The sequence below is a fragment of the Erpetoichthys calabaricus genome, chromosome 8, assembly GCF_900747795.2.
Source record: "Erpetoichthys calabaricus chromosome 8, fErpCal1.3, whole genome shotgun sequence".
Taxonomy (NCBI): domain Eukaryota; kingdom Metazoa; phylum Chordata; class Cladistia; order Polypteriformes; family Polypteridae; genus Erpetoichthys; species Erpetoichthys calabaricus.
The window spans coordinates 177,106,376-177,126,213 of record NC_041401.2 but is presented as its reverse complement, the minus strand read 5'-3'; the positions used below and the strand labels follow the sequence as shown (position 1 = coordinate 177,126,213).

Sequence of the window (19,838 nt, the reverse complement as noted above, 5' to 3'; positions counted from 1 at the left end):
TTTAATATTTTCCTATGGCCTTTCTTACAGGATTTTTTTAATTTTTTTCTCATAAACACGTTTGGCATTTCACCTGACCTGTAAAATGGCATATTACCTCCAGCAAATGTGCTCAGATACAGCTGATTGAGTGATTAAGATAAAAAAAATAAGCAAGAGTTGAGAGCTTAGACTCTGCGACCCCCAAGGACCTGAGTAAGCTCCTCCTTAACATAATCTAAGACAGAAATGCACCATATTAGGAGTTCTGAAGTGAAGAGGGACAGCAGTCATATGTGATAGTGGTTATTTTAGGCAGACACTGTTCCCTCTCTCCATTTCCTTTACAGTGTTTGCTTTTGCTTTCTCTTTATATAGTAAAACATATTTTGTAATTTACAGGTCTTTTCAGATCTGCAGTCCCTAGTGGTGCTTCCACAGGAGTCTATGAAGCCTTGGAGCTCCGTGATAATGACAAAACTCGTTACCTAGGAAAAGGTGGGTTAAATTCTTGGGAGACCATGTTTACATTCAATTATGCCTCATAGAGTCATCACATATTGTGTAGGCTGTTTCCACAACACTGCCTTAGAAATGTTTTCAGGTGCAGCCGTAGGACAAGGCATTCATATTTATTTTGTAAAGAGAACATACTGTACATTCAGTAGGACTGGCTTAACCTTCCCTAAGCAGTTCTAATTTATTTCTAGTCCAGTTGCTGTTAACTTTGATTATCAGGAGACTGAGTCCACCAGATGTTTTCTTTAAGCTGGCTTATATTTCTACTTGATTTATAATGCAATTGTGGTAGAAAAAGATTGTAAACAGTAAAGCCACAAGTTTTATCAAAAACTCATGTAAGGACAGGAGCGCATACTGTATTTTAAAACTCATTTCTGTTTAAAAATTGCCCAGACATAGTCAAATGTCACATTGTTGGGATGCTCAACTTCATATATTTATTGAGCCAGTGTCATTTTACACATTCCTCCTCTTAGTGGCTATTGTGGTGAAGGATGATTGCACCTATGCTAAAAGTGCATCCACTACTTGTATACAGTACTATTGTTTAAAAAAGTTTATGTGACATGCTTTAATTTTACTTTTTTATGAACTTTTCCCACCTCTCTGCTTTCTTTACAAACTGTTTGTGTAATCTTGTATCCTGTCTTCTATAGAAATATCCTTACTCTCCTCATCTATTTCACTTTTCTGTCAGGGGTTTCCAGAGCAGTAAAGTATGTAAATGAGTTCTTGGGACCAGCTTTGTGTAATCAGGTAAAACAAAAGCCTGCGTGAAAGGGAAACAAGAAAAAGAAAAAAAACTTAACAATAATAACTCAAGTTGAACACCAAAGCATGTATTTTACTACTAATATCCCAGCAGGCACTGGTAGACGATTACAAACTTTGTTATGGATAATTTAAACAATATCTTTCTTTTTTTTCCTCACTTGCATTTCCCATTACATTTTAGCACCCTGTGTATGATTGTTATATGACTCGTGATCGTCTAATTTTGCCTGCTCAGCATGTGGGTGTATGCATCCTACTTGATTAGTCATGCGTTTGCTTGTTCCTTCCAGGTGTCACAAAAGCTGTTGAGCATATCAATAAAACTATTGCACCTGCACTGGTTAGTCAGGTAGGAACATTTATTGTTTGACTAACTGTTTGTTGTTGTGATCTATGGTACATATGTCTTGAATCCAGTTTGCAATCATTACTAATAGTGTGGCTACTTATGTTGATTATTTTACACTGAAAGAGTACTTAGGGTGCATCATGACTTGTTACCCATGCTCCTAAAAGAAAGCACTGACAATATAATTTAGGGGGAATCACTTAAACCAGAAAGGTCTGCTAATGCAAGGATGATTTGTGTCTTTTGCTTGGTTGTGAGGGTGGAATACATTTTGATACCCAACTACTAGTGCACGCACCAAAAAAATATTTATTTTTATAGAAGTGTAACTGTATGATTAAACTGTTTGAAAATAATTTATATTTTGTGATCGTTGTAAACCAAATGAATATGAAAGAGGAAGAAAATGAAAAATAATTTATGTGATTCGATTTGAAAAAGATGACAAATCGTGGCTGTGTTTTATTAAATGCATTATAACTTTATAGAGTGCATCACAGTTTCACATGGTTAATAAATGCAAGATAACTTTTTTGTGGGTACAATAAACGAAGTCTGAATATGGTTTTCAAGGTTAGGTTCTTACTTTCCTGGTGTGAAATGAAGTACCAAGACTCTAAATAAAACCTTGTTTTTTGGCAAAACATACTAATACAATGATAAAAGAATATGGCTAACTCAAAAAAAAAAGTCTAATTCTAAAACCAAGTTTTATTACCTGCCACATTTAATATTTGCCAGTTACCCTAATTTGCAGTAGCTGTAAGAGGGTCTTCAGTAGGGTGTGATTGTATAACCACCTTTGTCTTTCTGGTAGAATGTATCTGTGGTTGAGCAAGAAAAGATTGATAAACTGATGCTGGACATGGATGGCACTGAAAACAAATGTGAGTATGATTGAAATACATAATTTGAACGAATTCAGAATATGTGCTAATGCAAAATGTCAATATATTCCTGGTACACCCCTTCCTCCAACCACATGGTTGAATTGCTCATCAGACTGAGTCCACCCTTCCATTTTTCCAAACGCATCTTTTGCATTACAGGGACAGTCCTGAAAACAGTGGGCATAAGGCCAACTAAAATTTGGATTGGATGCCTACTTTAGATTTCCCCTGGAGAATAAGTTCTAACCATCTACCCATTCAACCATCCATCACAAGACACAGTGACACACAAGTCGCATTTACTCACACAGGCTCAGTTTAGAATATAACTTTAGCATGAGGTAGGAAAAGTTTTGGGATTGCAGAAAATATGCAGAATCCACACAGCTAATGACCTCTACAAAATGATATATTTTTAATTTTAAAGTCATCTGTTTGTCGCTGAGGAGAAGATAAGATTCTGAATGTTTTAATTTACCACTTTTAGTCACTTGACACAACAGTATGTCTTCTGCAGTCTCTACTTGCTCCATATGAAAGACCTGGTCTTTTTGTGGTGCAACTGCTGTTTCTGTTCTAAGTAAGTTTGAGTTAATAACATTCATTAACAGTAATACAGCAAACTGATTATGTATAGCAATGGAGAAAATATAAAAAGCAGAGAGAAGTGAAAATCAGTATGTTAAATTACAGAGTGAACTGGTACTGTTAAAGTCATTAAAGTATTGTTTTATAATGTAATACAGAAGAGTTGGTTCTTGTGAATGACAAGAACATTTGTTAAAATGTCACATATCTTTCGGTGTAGTGGTTAGGATTTGATGCTCCCACTGCCACAATTGTTGCATGATCTTTAGTCAGGGAATATTGTCTGGACATGTTTTAAGCAAGCAGCATGGTGACCATGAGACTAGACTTTAAACCACAAGGTTATGGGTTCCCTGTCTGTAAGATCCTGTGCAAATAAGTCACTTATCTAACAACACTTAACAGTGAATCACAAGACATAATTCAAACCATTCATAGCTGGTGCAACTGAGACATTGTGTCACACCTCTCTCTCTCTCTCTCTCTCTCTCTCTCTCTCTCTCTCTCTCTGTCTATATCTATATCTATATATATATATATATATATATATATATATATATATATATATATATATATATAGATATATATATATATATATTTGCTCGCCAACCCCCCTGCCTGCGCTACACTATGCACCAGCCACCGTGTCTCTGCCACTCTCGTATGTGGGTTTCACTTTCACCAAACAACAAATCTTTTAATTCTCGCGGATACACCTCTTCATTGGGAAGAAACACTTTTCCCTGATGGCAACACGAATTGAACGATCTACAAATCTCCGACTTAATGTTTAAATCTGAACAATATATTCGATCTCTTTTCGCTGTTCCGTTATTTCACCAAGTAATAATTTCCGTTTGTTTGCGCTAATGTGATCTTTACTATCATTTTTTTTAGACTTTTTTTGAGAATTTTAGTACTTTAATTATCTCTAACATGCTCTGCATGTGTATCGCGCCAACATTTTTTAATTCTTTACGACGTTCTACTTTGTCATCTACTCTTTGTCTTTTATTTCCGGGCGTGGTTAAATCTCTTGGCACAAAGTCTCGTCACGTGGGACGTGAAAGCATCTCTCTGAAAATGTCACGTCTTGTCCCAGGAATTTTTTTTATTATAATAGAGATACAGTATATACATATATCAAGATTATAAAAATGCTAATGACTAATTTAGGGTTGGGGGGGGTGGGGGGGGGTTGTCAAATCTAATCCTAGCAACACTGGATGTAAAGCAGGAAATGGTCCGGGACAGGTCACCTGTAAATCACAAAGCCCAGTGGCACACAAACACACACACACTCATTCACCTAAGTTGCCTGTGTTTGTAAATGTGAGGGGAAACCTTAAACACTCCACATGGGCAATGTTTGTGCATAGGATCTGAATCCAGAATACTGCGTCAGTTTGATGGAAGTGAAAACCACTGCCATGCCAGCATGTAAAATATTGAGTTTTTATATTGTGACACATCCTCATATATACTAGTACAGCAATATAATTAAAGTTTTAAATAAATCACCATTCCACATTTCCCTCCCCAATTCCTGGGTTGGATATCTACCAATCTCCACTGCAGTTCTCGTAAGGAAACACTAAATTTATATGCATTAATTTAAGTTTAACAGTGTATTTAAAAATGAGGCAACACTGGTAAAGTCAGCTGAAGAGTTAATAAATACATGTGATACATTCAGTATAGCTTGAATTATTTAGGAGCAGATTTCATGCCTAATATAAATGAGTGATAGACTAAAGGCAGAGTTAGATACATTTACCCCCAAAATAATTTGCTGAAAAAATAGGGTGCAACTCTGTAACATTGGGCGACAATGTGATTCTAGCATTTGCATCTTTATTGTCAATTTAAATAATTACCTCCCTTTCTATTTTAGCCAAGTTTGGTGCTAATGCCATCCTGGGTGTATCCTTGGCGGTGTGCAAGGCTGGTGCTGCAGAGAATGGGGTTCCACTGTACCGCCACATTGCGAACCTGGCTGGAATCTCAGAGGTCATCCTTCCAGTCCCAGTAAGTAACCTCCTGTAGGGCCCAGCGGGTTTGGGGAGGTGAGATGAGGGTAATGGAGGGGGCTGCCAGTTCTGTAATTTTAGAAGTTTTCCTATCACATAAAAAAAAATTACAATTTCGGTAAACATGAAAAACTAGCTAAAAAGCTCACATTTTCTGTTGCACTGGTGGTACCTGAAACTGCCTTTTAATTCTTTTAATTAATATCAGTGGATTTTTTTTTTTTTTTAAATAAGTTGTAACTTTTATCTTAGGCTTTTAATGTCATCAATGGTGGCTCTCATGCTGGAAACAAGCTGGCAATGCAGGAGTTCATGATCCTTCCAGTTGGGGCTGGCAGCTTCAAAGAAGCCATGCGCATTGGGGCTGAAGTTTACCATAATCTGAAGAATGTCATCAAAGATAAGTATGGAAAAGACGCCACCAATGTTGGAGATGAGGGTGGTTTTGCCCCCAACATCCTGGAAAACAAAGAAGGTAGTTTTCATTAACTGTATTATTTTTAATACTTTTTTTTCCAGAATGCCATTATGCATATAGACAAGTGTGACCACATTAGATTATTAATTGTATGTGGTACTGTAAAGGCAGATATAATTTTGTTGATCTATGCTTTCCTTGAATTCAGCCTGCGTATATCTTGTAAACTACATTTATTTCTTCCTTCAAACATGGAGGAGGAGTTTCATCAGAGCAAAGCAGGTGGTTTCCAGATTAAGGCCCTTAACTTGATATGATAGACTTAAATGACATGTGACCTCTGACCCATCTGCTTGGAATAGATGCTGAAGCAGCAACTTTGGCTCACCAACTGCAAACTGCTCAATGAGTAACTCTTCCCATGAACACGTCACTAGATGCTTGCAATGGATCTTTCATACTAGGCCTGAATATTAAAGTAGTTTTAATTTCAACTATATGAGAAGATAATTGAATATATAATCCACTGTTCAACACTGTGAATGGACTTACAGAAATACTTCTTAACAAAGTCGTGTTTAGTTAGGCTAGTCTGTAACATTTAGAAATTTCCAAATGTATATAACTCCCACATATACTGTATATTCCTATTTACACACACATACTACATCGAGTAATCTTTTTAAAGTGATTGCTGCAAACCCCATGTACCGAAGAGATTCCATTAAACAAGTGTGGGCTGACAGCTGCTTATAGGCATCAGCTGTTTCAGATAACATTTTTAAAATTGTAAAATCTTTAAGTGACAAAAACAGCTGTACTGAAGCAAACTACAAGTTTGCTGCCTTACACAGAATGTAGCTCACACTGCTTTACAAGATGTCAAAAAATAGTTAATAGAAAAGAAAAACAACGTAAATTGGGCAAGAATAATGAATATGTAATAAAATAAATCAATATGATCTTAAATTACACAGATAAATTATATAATAATAAAACTTCAAAAATATATTTTTTGCATTTAACTGTAATTAAATGCATTGTACTTTTACATAGAGTTGAAAGTAATACTGTATTTGACTTTCTGTTTTGGGATTTCTGCTGCCATTTATGAGCTGAACAGCCACTTGAGGAATTAAATGTTTTTTAAACTGCCTGTGTAGCTTCCTTTTGTTGCTACTGTTCACTAAGGACGCGGACATTCCCTCCTAGTTCAGCTTATCCTGTACTATGTTGTATATGTGTATGGTCCTTTCTTCCCATGTTAACACAAATTTTAAAATGTCCGATGCTAGCATTGCCAAAGAAAAAGGTGTACAGTGATAACAAAATTCCATACGTCTGTTTATGACATGTGATTGTGCTTTTAATGCTGCCGTATTAACAATGCTGCTTTTTTATCCTTTCTTTTTAGCCCTGGAGCTGCTGAAGAGTGCAATTGCCAAGGCTGGATACTCAGACCAAATAGTGATTGGAATGGATGTAGCTGCTTCTGAATTTTACAAACAAGGCAAATATGACTTGGACTTCAAATCACCTGACGATCCCAGCCGATACATCAGCCCAGACAAGTTGGCTGACATCTATATGGAATTTGTGAAGAACTACCCAGGTAATGTGGAATGAAATCTAAATTCAGTTTCCTAACTTCAGGTATACATCATCATTTTGGAGTTGTAAGAGTGGAACATAAGAAATCTGACAAACAGAAGGAAACCATTTGGTCCATCAAGCTCATTTGTTTAGTTTAATTGTCCCAGTATCTCATCTTCTTAAAGGTCGTTCAGGTTTCTGCTTCAACTATATGTGTCTGTAGTTTGCTCCAGATTACCCCAGCTATTTGTGTAAAGAAGTGATTTTAGTCTTAAATATACTACCCCCTTATATGATACACATGATTCACCCTTAAACTGAAGGACTTCTGCTGGATCTACCGTACTTTATCAATACCTTTGTGGATTTTGAATTCCTGGATTAGGTCCCCACGAACGTTTGTGTGCTTAGGACTAAACGGGTTTAATTCTCTGAGTCTGTCAGAGTACAACATGTTCTTAAGTCCCAGGGTGCACCTGGTTGCTCTCCTCTGCACAGCTTCAAGTGCTGCTATGTCTTACTCTGGATGCAGTCTGCGTTGTGCATTATAGTATAAGCATTATGGGTTTTTGTCATATAACCTAACATTTTATTTGCTTCTGCACATTGATTAGACAGTGAAAACATTGTGTCCACATAAACTCCAAAATTCTTTTCAGAGGTTGCTTCCTGTAGGATAGTGTCTCCCATGTTGCATGTATAATTGATGTTCCTTTTGCCCATATGTAGCACTTTGCACTTTTCTACATTAAACTTTATTTTCAAAGTGCTCGACCAGTTCTGAAGCTTGTCCAGGGTTGTTGTTGGTACGGGAATAAATGTCATTAAAATAAATCAGAAAAAGCAACAGTCCAAGAACAGACCCCTGAGGGTCACCACTGATGACTTCACTCCATGTGGAGTATTCTCCTCTCATATGTGTTCTTTGTCTCCTGCCACTTAGCCAATTTGAGGTCCAGTTGTGTAGGTTACCTCTGATGCCTATAGGCTCTAGTTTCATAATGAATCTTTGGTGTGGGACTTTATGAAAGGTTTTTTTTAAAAGTCTTAAGTAATTTATGTTAAATAATTAATACGAAATTTTAATAATCAATTTGTAATTTGATATCTCTTACGAAGATCTTCTGTTCATGTTAATGTATGTCTTCACAATCACTAACAACTATGAATTATGAATGTTTAAACGATTAATGTCTGTGTTTAGAGTTTAGGTATCTAAAAATCAGCTCTAACCCTAATGCCTTGTTCATTTTTTATTATGCTAAAGCCTTGGGTCAAATCTCCATCAATGTAATGGCAGTTGAGCATTGTAGTTTATTTATTGTGTTTATTACCTTAGGGTCCAATCTTGTAACCAGTCATTGTCTGTGTGAAGTTTGCCCTTTCTCCCTTTGTCCTGATAGTTTTTTTCACTGTCCCCCAACTCAGTTTCCTTCCCACATACTCAAAAATGATTGTGTTTGTTAAATCACAATTCTAAAATTGGACTATTATGTAAGTGTGTGTGTGCGTAGGCGCTGAAATGGATTGATGTCACATTTCAGGGTTATTGTCTCTCTTGGGCCAGTTGCTGCCAGAATGGTTTAATTCAGGTATTCTTATTCAGGTAGTTTTTTACTTTATTAATCTCCCTCTAGTGCTTTTGCCTGAAAAAAATGCAGCAATTTTGCACCTATCTTCTGATAGGCATCCATTATATCCTGCCACACCACCCAAGACAAAGTACAACATACAGAATATTCAGACTGCCGGTCAGATGGTAACATTGCCATTAAAGTAAAAGCAAAGAAAATCAAAATTGGTGCAGCCCCTTTTGTCGATCTGCATATGGGAAAAACTATACTTTTTTTTCCCTCAGATAAATCAGAAAACTGAATAAAAAGTGTTTAAGGAACCAATCAAAACTGGAATAATTCTGCCAGCAGCTTCTTTCATACTTTTGTGCAGAAACTCTTCTATGAAATGAGCCTTTAAAGAAATCAAAATTGTAGTAGAACTGACTAGCCTGGTTGGTTGGTTGGTTGATTGATTGGTTATTTTATAACATGTAAATTAATGGCTTCTCTGAAAATATTTACAATTGAAAGATAACTTTATATATATTAAAAAAAAACTACTTTGAATCGCACACCAACATTTTAAACCAATATTTGATTAGTAGTATATTAATACATAACTTAGTTAACCGACATGAACAGCTTTCTATATGCCATAGTCTAAAACAGGGGTGTTGAACTCCGGGCCAGGTCAGTCATTGTCCAACCCGCTATACCCTAACACAGGGTCACGGGGGTCTGCTGGAGCCAATCCCAGCCAACACAGGGTGCAAGGCAGGAACAAATCCCAGGCAGGGTGCCAGACCACCGCAGAACACACACACCCACACACACACTAGGGACAATTTAGAATCGCCAATGCACCTAACCTGCATGTCTTTGGACTGTGGGAGGAAACTGGAGTACCCGGAGGAAACCCATGCAGACACGGGGAGAACATGCAAACTCCACGCAGGGAGGAACTGGGAAGCGATCCCAGGTCTCCTAACTGCGAGGCAGCAGTGTGCAGTCACTGTGTGGCTGCAGGTTTTCATTCTAACCCTTTTCCTAATCAGTGACCAGTTTCCACTGCTAATTAAATGCGTTTCCCTTCATTTTAATAGCCCTGTTTTTAAGGATTCAGCCCTCTGAATTTATTCCTTTCTTCATTAAATGAAAGCCAAACAGAAATGAGACATGAAACGAGCCAACAGATGACCAACTAAACTGGGATTTCAAACTCCAACCAATTTCACTCCAACCAGTTTCTTAATGAGAAGCCGATTCCTGCTGTTAATTAAACTCATTCTTTAATTCCACGGCTTGTCGCTGCTCTCATTCTGCCATAGCAGACATTTCCAGAACTGCTGATTTTTCTGTTTTTTCTAAGAACACCGTCAAAATGTTTTGGTGACCTGAGAGATCAACCTTACTGAGACCTTCACCTTTCTTTATTTTCAGATATTGTGTGATGGGCACAGGTGAGCTGCTCATGTGGTGGCTTGTTTTGTGTCTCATTGTTTGGCTGCTAATTAAGGAAAAAGAAAATACTAAGGGGTCTGAGTCAAGTTAATTAAAATGAATGCTAAAGAAGTTTAATTAGCAGCAGAAACTGGTCACTAATTAAGAAGATGGTTAGAATGCTGCATCCACTGCGGCCCACCAGTACTGGAGTTCAACACCCGTGGTCTAAAAGATTATGCGAGAAAAGTGACGGACTGCTCTTTCAAACAGGTGTCCAATACTTCACTGTGTATGAGGGAAACTGAGGCTAGAAACATGGATGAGAGTGACTGTGGACTGATTTTTATACACAATGCCAACATTTACAACTTTTTATACTCACATATACAATACATAACACATTAGAAGCTATGGTCCGAGTTCCAACAGTTGAAGATTTAGTTATGGGTTAGTCCAGTGTATGATTGTTTTGTGATTTACTACTCTGAAGGAAAGTATAGTTTCTTGCTAGTGGTCTCAATTCTGAGTGATCATTTAAATTTTAGTGCCGTGCCCTACAGGGCTGCATTTTATTTCTGAACATTTTGTGAAGAGACTGTTTTCACTAATCATTTAAATTTTTTTTTTTTAGACTTGTCATTTTCTTGGATATGTCTTAATTGTGTGCTTTAATTAGCTGCCACATGAGATGCAGAAAGTGCCCAACTCCGGTAGTTACCTACTCGCTAATTAATTACTTAGACTTAATGACATTCTTAGACCCACGTAATCCAATTATTAATAAATGTTAGCAAAATAATCATTTCATGTCAAAATGTGTGTAGCAAAATTGAGAAAGCTATGAGGGTTTTCCCACCTACTTTCAAGAAAATTGAATCCTGAGAGTTACCATTTGAGGTCCAAAACCGATCATTATTTACCGAATAGTCTTCATTCAGATTGTAGAAATTTCTTTTAGTTGTGCATAGCATGACTTCTGCTGCAGTTCCTTTTTTTGTTGATTTTTCTTTTCTTTTTTTTTCCTTTTTCTGTTTAGTTGTTTCCATTGAGGATCCATTTGACCAAGATGACTGGGAAGCCTGGACAAAGTTCACAGCCAAAGCAGGAATTCAAGTAGTCGGAGATGATCTCACAGTAACAAACCCCAAACGTATTGTCAAAGCCGTGGGTGAGAAAGCCTGCAACTGCCTGCTGCTTAAAGTCAATCAAATTGGCTCCGTCACTGAGTCACTGCAGGCGTAAGTAATCTCGTGTTACAAGTCAGTCTTGTCCGATTTGTTTTGTTTGACATAAAACTTGTGACATGAAGAAACACAATACGTCCTTTTAACATTATGTTAAAAAATGTCATCTGGCTGGTCAGGATTTTAGAGACAAAAGTACTAGTAGACAGATTTTAACAGTTTTGAATAAAGGGTACACCCGCCTGGAAAAGCTATTTAAGGTTTTTTTTTTTTTTCCTCTTGTCTAAAGCTGATGTCGCATTACATGACCTCTGGTCAATGGGTATGTCAGGCTAGCCGACCACAGTTGCTAATCTTGTCACTGGACCACGTCAGTTTACACAACTGAAAGATGTTGGGCATGTCGCTTTTATTGACTAAATGCTGACCTTTTAGCACAGTCATGCTCGCCTCTTTCTGGGACCGTGAATAACGTGCTGCTTGATACAGCTGTTGCTGTACAAAAGATTAACAGGAATGGCAAATTCAGCAACAATCTCTTTGTTTTTCTTTTTCTATTTTGTTGCACAAGACATCAGACAGGAGAGCTTCTCTTCTGTTTGTGAGGTTCAAAACTCCCAAATTCTTTATCTGTGCACTCTATGCATTCTACTTCTAGATGAGCATTCATTGGTTGTCAGTTCTCATGCACACAGAACCTGCTCCTAAGGCTAATGACAAAATCACACCAGTTTGATTTTGTTGGGGTAAGTCGTGGACTAGCTTGAGTGAGTCCACCAACTGCCTCCAGCTCACTAAGGTTATGTAAATAAAAGGCTATGACTGAACATTACTGGAAAAGTTGTTATATGTGACATGCCTTTTTGTTGTTAACACAAAATAAACTGAGGCACAGAAGGATATTTACCAACAGAGAAACCTTTGCAGTGTGTTGTTTTTAAATATGTTATGCTTTTAGATAGATAGAAACTTTATTAATCCCAAGGGGAAATTCACATACTCCAGCAGCAGCATATTGATACAAAAAACAATATTAAATTTAAGGTGCAGGTAAAAACAGACAATAATTTTGTATAATGTTAACGTTTACAAATGTCATATTATATATATATATATATATATATATATATATATATATATCCATCATCCATCCATTTTCCAACCCGCTGAATCCAAACACAGGGTCACGGGGGTCTGCTGGAGCCAATCCCAGCCAACACAGGGCACAAGGCAGGAACCAATCCCGGGCAGGGTGCCAACCCACCGCAGTGTATATATAATTATATATATCTCTCCATCCATCCATCCTCTTCCACTTATCCGAGATCGGGTCGCGGGGGCAGCAGCTTGAGCAGAGATGCCCAGATTCTCCTCTCCCCAGCCACTTCTTCTAGCTCTTCCGGGAGAATCCCAAGGTGTTCCCAGGCCAGCCGAGAGATATAGTCCCTCTAGCGTGTCCTGGGTCTTCCCTGCGGCCTCCTCCCGGTTAGACGTGCCCGGAACACCTCAACAGGGAGGCGTCCAGGAGGCATCTGATCAGATGCCCGAGCCACCTCATCTGACTCCTCTCGATGCGGAGGAGCAGCGGCTCTACTCTGAGTCCCTCCCGGATGACTGAGCATCTCACCCTATCTTTAAGGGAAAGCCCAGACACCCTGTGGAGGAAACTCATTTCAGCCGCTTGTATTCGCGATCTCGTTCTTTCGGTCACTACCCATAGCTCATGACCATAGGTGAGGGTAGGAACATAGATCGACCGGTAAATTGAGAGCTTTGCCTTATGGCTCAGCTCCTTTTTCACCACGACAGACTGATGCAGAGCCCTCATCACTGCAGACGCCGCACCGATCCGCCTGTCGATCTCACGCTCCATTCTTCCCTCACTCGTGAACAAGACCCCGAGATACTTGAACTCCGCCACTTGGGGCAGGATTTCGCTACCAACCCTGAGAGGGCACTCCACCCTTTTTCGGCTGAGGACCATGGTCTCGGATTTGGAGGTGCTGATTCCCATTCCAGCCGCTTCACACTCAGCTGCGAACCGATCCAGAGAGAGCTGAAGATCACGTCCTGATGAAGCAAACAGGACAACATCATCTGCAAAAAGCAGTGACCCAATCCTGAGCCCACCAAACTGGACCCTCTCAACACCCTGGCTGCGTCTAGAAATTCTGTCCATAAAAGTTATGAACAGAATCGGTGACAAAGGGTAGCCCTGGCGGAGTCCAACTCTCACTGTAAACGGGTTCGACTTACCAATGCGGACCAAGCTCTGGCACCGATTGTACAGGGACTGAACAGCCCTTATCAGGGGGTCCGGTACCCCATACTCTCGGAGTACCCCCCACAGGATTCCCTGAGGGACACGGTCGAATGCCTTTTCCAAGTCAACAAAACACATGTAGACTGGTTGGGCAAACTCCCATGCACCCTCCAGGACTCTGCTAAGGGTGTAGAGCTGGTCCACTGTTCCACGACCAGGGCGAAAACCACACTGTTCCTCCTGAATCTGAGGTTCGACTATCTGATGGACCCTCCTCTCTAGGACCTCGAATAGACTTTTCCAGGGAGGCTGAGGAGTGTGATCCCTCTGTAGTTGGAGCACACCCTACGGTCCCCCTTCTTAAAGAGGGGCACCACCATCCCGGTCTGCCAATCCAAAGGCACTGTCCCTGATGTCCATGCAATGTTGCAGAGGCGTGTCAACCAAGACAGTCCTACAACATCCAGAGCCTTGAGGAACTCCGGGCGTATCTCATCCACCCCACCCAGTTTTTTGACCACCTTGGTGCCCTCAGTTCCAGAGATGGGAGAGCCCACCTCCGAGTCCCCAGGCTCTGCTTCCTCATTGGAAGGCATGTTAATGGGATTGAGGAGGTCTTCAAAGTACTCCCCCCACCGACCCACAACGTCCCGAGTCGAGGTCAGCAGCGCACCATCCCCACCATATACAGTGTTGACACTGCACTGCTTCCCCCTCCTGAGAAGTCGGATGGCAGACCAGAATCTCCTTGAAGCCGTCCGAAAGTCATTCTCTATGGCCTCCCCAAACTCCTCCCACGCCCGAGTTTTTGCCTCAGCAACCACCGAAGCCGCATCACGCTTGGTCTGCCAGTACCTATTAGCTGCCTCCAGATTCCCACAGGACAAAAGGGTCTGGTAGGACTCCTTCTTCAGCTTGCCAGAATCCCTCACCGCCGGTGTCCACCAACGGGTTCGGGGATTGCCGCCACGACAGGCACCAACCACCTTACAGCCACAGCTCCGGTCAGCCGCCTCAACAATAGAGGCACGGAACATGGCCCATTCGGACTCAATGTCCCCCACCTCCCTCGGGATGTGGTCAAAGTTCTGCCGGTGGTGGGAGTTGAATATATATATATTTAAGTGAGAAGTATTTATATAAATGTAAGCAATGCAATACAAAGATGTTTCCACTGTTTTCTAGATGTAAACTGGCACAGTCCAATGGCTGGGGAGTCATGGTTAGCCACCGTTCTGGAGAGACTGAAGACACCTTTATTGCCGATTTGGTAGTTGGGTTGTGCACTGGACAGGTATGAATCTGTGTGTGTGTGTGTGTGCATGTGTGTAACTTCAGGGGAAAAAGAAAAGAATCTTCAAGAATTTGTTTTATGGGAGATTGTGGGATTGCTTCCTGGGTCCTCACTGTGTGGAGAATGCTTTGAGTACTGAGAAAAGTGCTATCTAAATGTAAAGTATTATTATTATTATGTCATATTGTATTGTTCTGTGTATTTGATCTTATGTAACATAACGTAGAGCAGGGGTCTCCAACCTTTTTTCCCCTGAGAGCTACTTTTACAAAATGAAAATTGCCGAAAGCTACTCATGTTTTCTAATGTTTCTTCTCATAGCTTATTTCAACCCAAACAAACTGAATAAGCTTGGTTTGCCTGAACATTTACAAAATGTTGGTGTCCACAACTCACATTTTGCATTAAAACATCACAAACAATATTTAGTCCACCTGCAAGTGCATTTTGTATGTCAAAACAAAACAATGCAATTCCAAATCCACAGATATGACTTCTTCATTTGTCATTTTGTTACATGTCTCTGTTTCACTTCACTAGAGTATTCACATGTCCAGTCGCATGTGTGATGTGTTTTTTAGTTAGTCAGATGACTCAACAAGTGAGGCAGGTGTCTGGTGGAGTGGAGCCACTGAGGTTTACTCTTCTGGAGTCATTTCAATGTTCGTCTGTCAGTCTTGTTCTGAACTTTGATTTCATGACATTCACGTCGGACTCACAGAGGTATGGAGACCCAAACAAAGCAAGACATTTTCAGAGCTGCTTGGTGAAGATTCTTCTAGTTATCTGACTCTACTAAGCTGCAGAAATACAGAGAATGCTGTTGAGACTTTAGCTGCACATTATTTTGAAGGTTTACTAATATATAATATATAAAATCCAATGTCTCTATGTCCGCTTTTTACGAGAGAACTACTTAACGGATTTAGATAGGGTTTTTTTTCTATAATTTGCTTGAATATTCCAGTTGATTTTGTGACTTCTCTCATTTCACTATGTATCAGAGTTCGCTTGCGGTACCGATTTATAAGCGTGAATCTGAGAAACACGCAATGGGCCGAGGGACGGGGCCTTCCTCACTCACTCGCCAGCTTCGGGGCGTGGTCCTCAACTCCACTTAGCTAGCGATCGAGAGAACAATTGAATTCAACTTTGCTTGATATTTAAAATAAAGTGTTACTTAGGTCTTAATGAGTTTGAGTTCGGTTATTCTCTTAAGTGTCTGCCACATTGAAAAGATAGATTGCAATTCAGATTGTGGAACGTGGTTTTGTGTTAAAAATGATTTTTTGGAAAGACCACCCACCCCTAATTTGACTAATCAAGTTTTCAAATTTATGTAGGACTCATTAACAACCCTTTGGCGAGCTACTTGGAAAGGGGTTGTGAGGTACTGGTAGCTCGCGAGCAACGTGTTGGAGACCCCTGACTTAGAGTGTACTAACTTCATTAGCGGTGAAATGCTCATTACTTCAAATCTCAAGATGTATACAGTATAAGATGCAAAATTATAATGGATGTGGAAATCTACACACAAGCAACATATTTTGATGGATTAAAGTAATAATTAGGACAAACAATATTAATCACAAATAAGAAGACTTGCTTTTATTTTCCTCAGATCAAGACTGGTGCTCCTTGCCGATCTGAACGCTTGGCCAAGTATAACCAACTGCTGAGGTGAGCCCCACTCTAAATTTAAGGTTGTGTATAAGATGGATAAATATCAACTGTGGAAGGAATGAACCTTCAAATAAATACAATGGACTGGAGTTAAATTTCTTCTTAAGCCCAAGATTGTAGATTGCGTCAGTCTAAAATACGAAATGGTGGAACTGTAGATGCAAGATCTGTAGATAAAGAATGATTACTTCCTGCTGAAGCACATGATAGATTTATTGGGAAGAGAATAATAAATTAGTATTCTGTAACATGGAGACTTTAGGTCTGGCATATGCAAGTTTTTATATGTGGGCCCTCTTCTGAGTTTAAATTAAGAAAACATTTTTGCTAATATATTAATATTTATTTAACTCCTATCTTCTAACAGGATTGAGGAAGAGCTTGGAGCTGGTGCTCGCTTTGCTGGAAGAAACTTTAGAAACCCCCTCACCAACTAAAGCCTGCTGTGTGCTCTCTCATATTTCATTTGGCACCCCAACAGCAGAAGGGCAGCTGTATAAAGGACACCTGGTGGTCAAGAATCTTTTTTTTTTTTGACCACAGCAAACATCCCAAATTGTTTAAACCTGCTGCTTCTTAGAATTGCGGCTTAAAATGCAGTCAGTCTGTACTTTCGTGTATTTCGTATTGTGTGAGGGAGTGACCCTTGAGCTATTTGTGAGTACTGTGCGGTTCCATAGTCTATTTTAACAAAGTGAGAGCAGAGTATATATGTACATCTTGGCATATGTCTGAGACTATAATTTTAGCAAAACTAAGAGTCTATATGTACCAAGTCTGAGAGACTAATGTTAATGTTTGTGTGGCAAATAAACTATTACTTGGCCCATGAAATGTCAGTAATGTCACTTAGTGTACACCATATTCATCAATTTTATACATACCTTCTCAAACCTGTTTATTTCAATTAAGGGTCACAGAGACTAAAGTCTATCTTGGCAGAGTTACAAACAACCCTGAAGACAGATGCCAGTGTACTGCAGGGCACACATCTACACACTTCCCACTTAGTCACTTGTTCTGGGGCCAGTTTAGAGTTGGCAGATAAGCTGCAAGTCTTTGGGATGCAGAGGCACTGAAACGTGTTGTGTGTGTGTGTGTGTGTGTGTGTGTATACACAGGAGATTCAAACAGTATTCAGTCCCATTTATTTTCGGCATTGTAGATTAAACTTGTAAATGGATAAATTTGCCAGTTTTTCTCATCAGTCTACACTTAATAACCCATAATGAGAAAGGAAGAACTTGTTTTTAGAAAGGTTTGCAAATTTATTGAAAATCAAAAACTGAAATCTCTCCTTTAGTTTCAAGCATTCAGACTTTTAATTTAGTACTTTGTAGAAAACCCCTTGGCGGAATTCCATCTTTGAGTCTTTCAGCTTTGCACACCTGGATTTGGGCAGTTGATCCCATTCTTCCTGGAAGATCCTCTGAAGTTCTATTAGATTGGAAGGGAAGCAATCTGCCATCTATCTATCTATCTATCTTCAGGTCTCCACAGATTTTCTGTATGGTTTTAAGTTTGGACTGTCTGGGGCACTCAAGAACAGTCGAAAACTGAAGCCACTCGCTAGAGTGTTGTCCTGGCTGTATGGTTTGGGTCACTTTCGTGCTGAGAGGTGAACCATCGCCCTAGTCTGAGCTTGTGTGTAAGCTGGAGCAGGCTCTCTTCAAGGACTTCACTGTATGTGGCTGCATTTATCCTTCCCTCAATTCTGACCAGTCTCCCTGTCCCTGCTGCTGATGAGCTCCTCCATAGCATGATGTTACCATCCCATGCTTCACTGTAGGGGTTATATTAGGCAGGTGATGAGCAGTGCCTGATCTTCAACAGTCATAGTGTTTGGAGTTCTATCTCATCAGACCAGAGAATTTTTTTTTTCCTCTCGAGTACTTTAATCTGTCAAATCCCTTTTTACTCCATAGTGGCTTTCATCTAAAAGTAGCAAATACACCATGAATGGCTGATTGGTGGAGTGCTGCTGAGTAGATCATCCTTCCAAATGGTTCTCCCATTTCAGCCAAGGACATTTGAAGATTTTGTTTAAAGTTGACACTGGGTTCTTGATCACCTCACTGATGAATGCCCTTCTTGTCTGGTTACTTGGTTTGCCCAACTCTAGAAGGAGTCCCGGTGCTTCCAAACTCCTTCCACTTCACAATTATTGAGGGTGCTGTTCTCCTGGGAAAACTCAAAGCTTTACAAATGGTTTGATCCCCTTGCCCTGATCTTTGCCTAACCACAGTTTGATCACAGAGGTCTACAGAGCGACCCTTGGACTTGATGGTTTGGTTTTTGTCCTGACTTGCAGTATGGGACCTTCTATATTCAGGTGTGTGCCTTTCTAAATGATGTCCAGTCAATTCAGTTTGCTACAGGTGGACACCATTCAAGTTCTAGAAAAACCTCAAGGAGAATTAAAGCAGTATATACTGGTATATATATTGAGCATTCCTAGTTTTCATCCTCTTTCTCTGTAAGTTTAGCATTCGTTTGCTCAGAGGTTGATGCGCGTGCTGCTTCCTGAGCAGCTCTTGTTTTCTCCACCCTAGCAACCCGCTTCTTCTCTTCTTTCCACAGCATCTTTTTGCATTAAAACTGATGAAGTCAGAGTTTGTGTTGTAATTACGGAGTACGTTTTCTTTAATTGTTACCTTAAGCTGACACTTCAGCCTTCAATCAGCCTCAAGAATGATTTAAGATATGAAGAGGTAGGGGAAGTGACGTCGAAGGTGCAAGGGATGAGAATGGCGCCTGTACGCATGCGCCATATGGCTGCCCTGCTGGCCGCTGCCGTGAGTTGATTCTACATTAAAATAAAAAGAGGAATAACCTTGGAGGTCAATCATCACCCCGAAAGAAGACAGTAGATGTCATGTAGTATATGTGTACTAAAATTCAAGTCAATAGTTCAAATGGTTTGTGAGCTACAGGTGATTTAAAATCCTGGACAGACAAACGAACAGCAATGGTAGCCTATTATATAAGAAGATGTAGGGGGCTTCGCTGGCCAACCAGGCCTGTGCCAGTTACTTCACATCTCTACCGCTCGTGTATGTGGATTTCACTTTCACCAAACAACAAATCTTTAAATTCTCACGGATACACCTCTTCACTGGGAAGAAACACTACTTTTCCCTGATGGCAACACGAATTAGATGATCTAGAAGTCTCCGGATTAAAGTTTAAATCCGAGCAATATATTTGATCTCCTTTCGCTGTTCTGTTATTTCACCAAGTAATATGTTCTGTTTGTTTGCGCTAAAGCAATC

General features: G+C 39.8%; 1 protein-coding gene across 3 annotated transcripts in view; it reads left to right on the top strand.

The window, feature by feature from the left end:
* eno1a (enolase 1a, (alpha)) overlaps positions 1-17,400 on the top strand; it is a 29,416-nt gene extending 12,016 nt beyond the window's left edge. For 2 of the 3 annotated variants that reach the window (XM_028807877.2, XM_028807878.2), the window contains exons 3-12: positions 382-477; positions 1,566-1,624; positions 2,442-2,511; positions 4,997-5,130; positions 5,385-5,607; positions 6,965-7,162; positions 11,179-11,380; positions 14,775-14,883; positions 16,505-16,563; positions 16,934-17,400. In XM_028807877.2, the coding sequence (XP_028663710.2) occupies positions 382-477; positions 1,566-1,624; positions 2,442-2,511; positions 4,997-5,130; positions 5,385-5,607; positions 6,965-7,162; positions 11,179-11,380; positions 14,775-14,883; positions 16,505-16,563; positions 16,934-17,003 (1,220 nt within the window). In that variant the 3' untranslated portion in view covers positions 17,004-17,400. Of the gene's footprint in view, positions 1-381; positions 478-1,198; positions 1,258-1,565; positions 1,625-2,441; positions 2,512-4,996; positions 5,131-5,384; positions 5,608-6,964; positions 7,163-11,178; positions 11,381-14,774; positions 14,884-16,504; positions 16,564-16,933 lie in introns of all 3 variants that reach the window. The other variant, XM_028807879.2, reaches the window with a different exon arrangement.
* Positions 17,401-19,838: the final 2,438 nt, after the last annotated feature.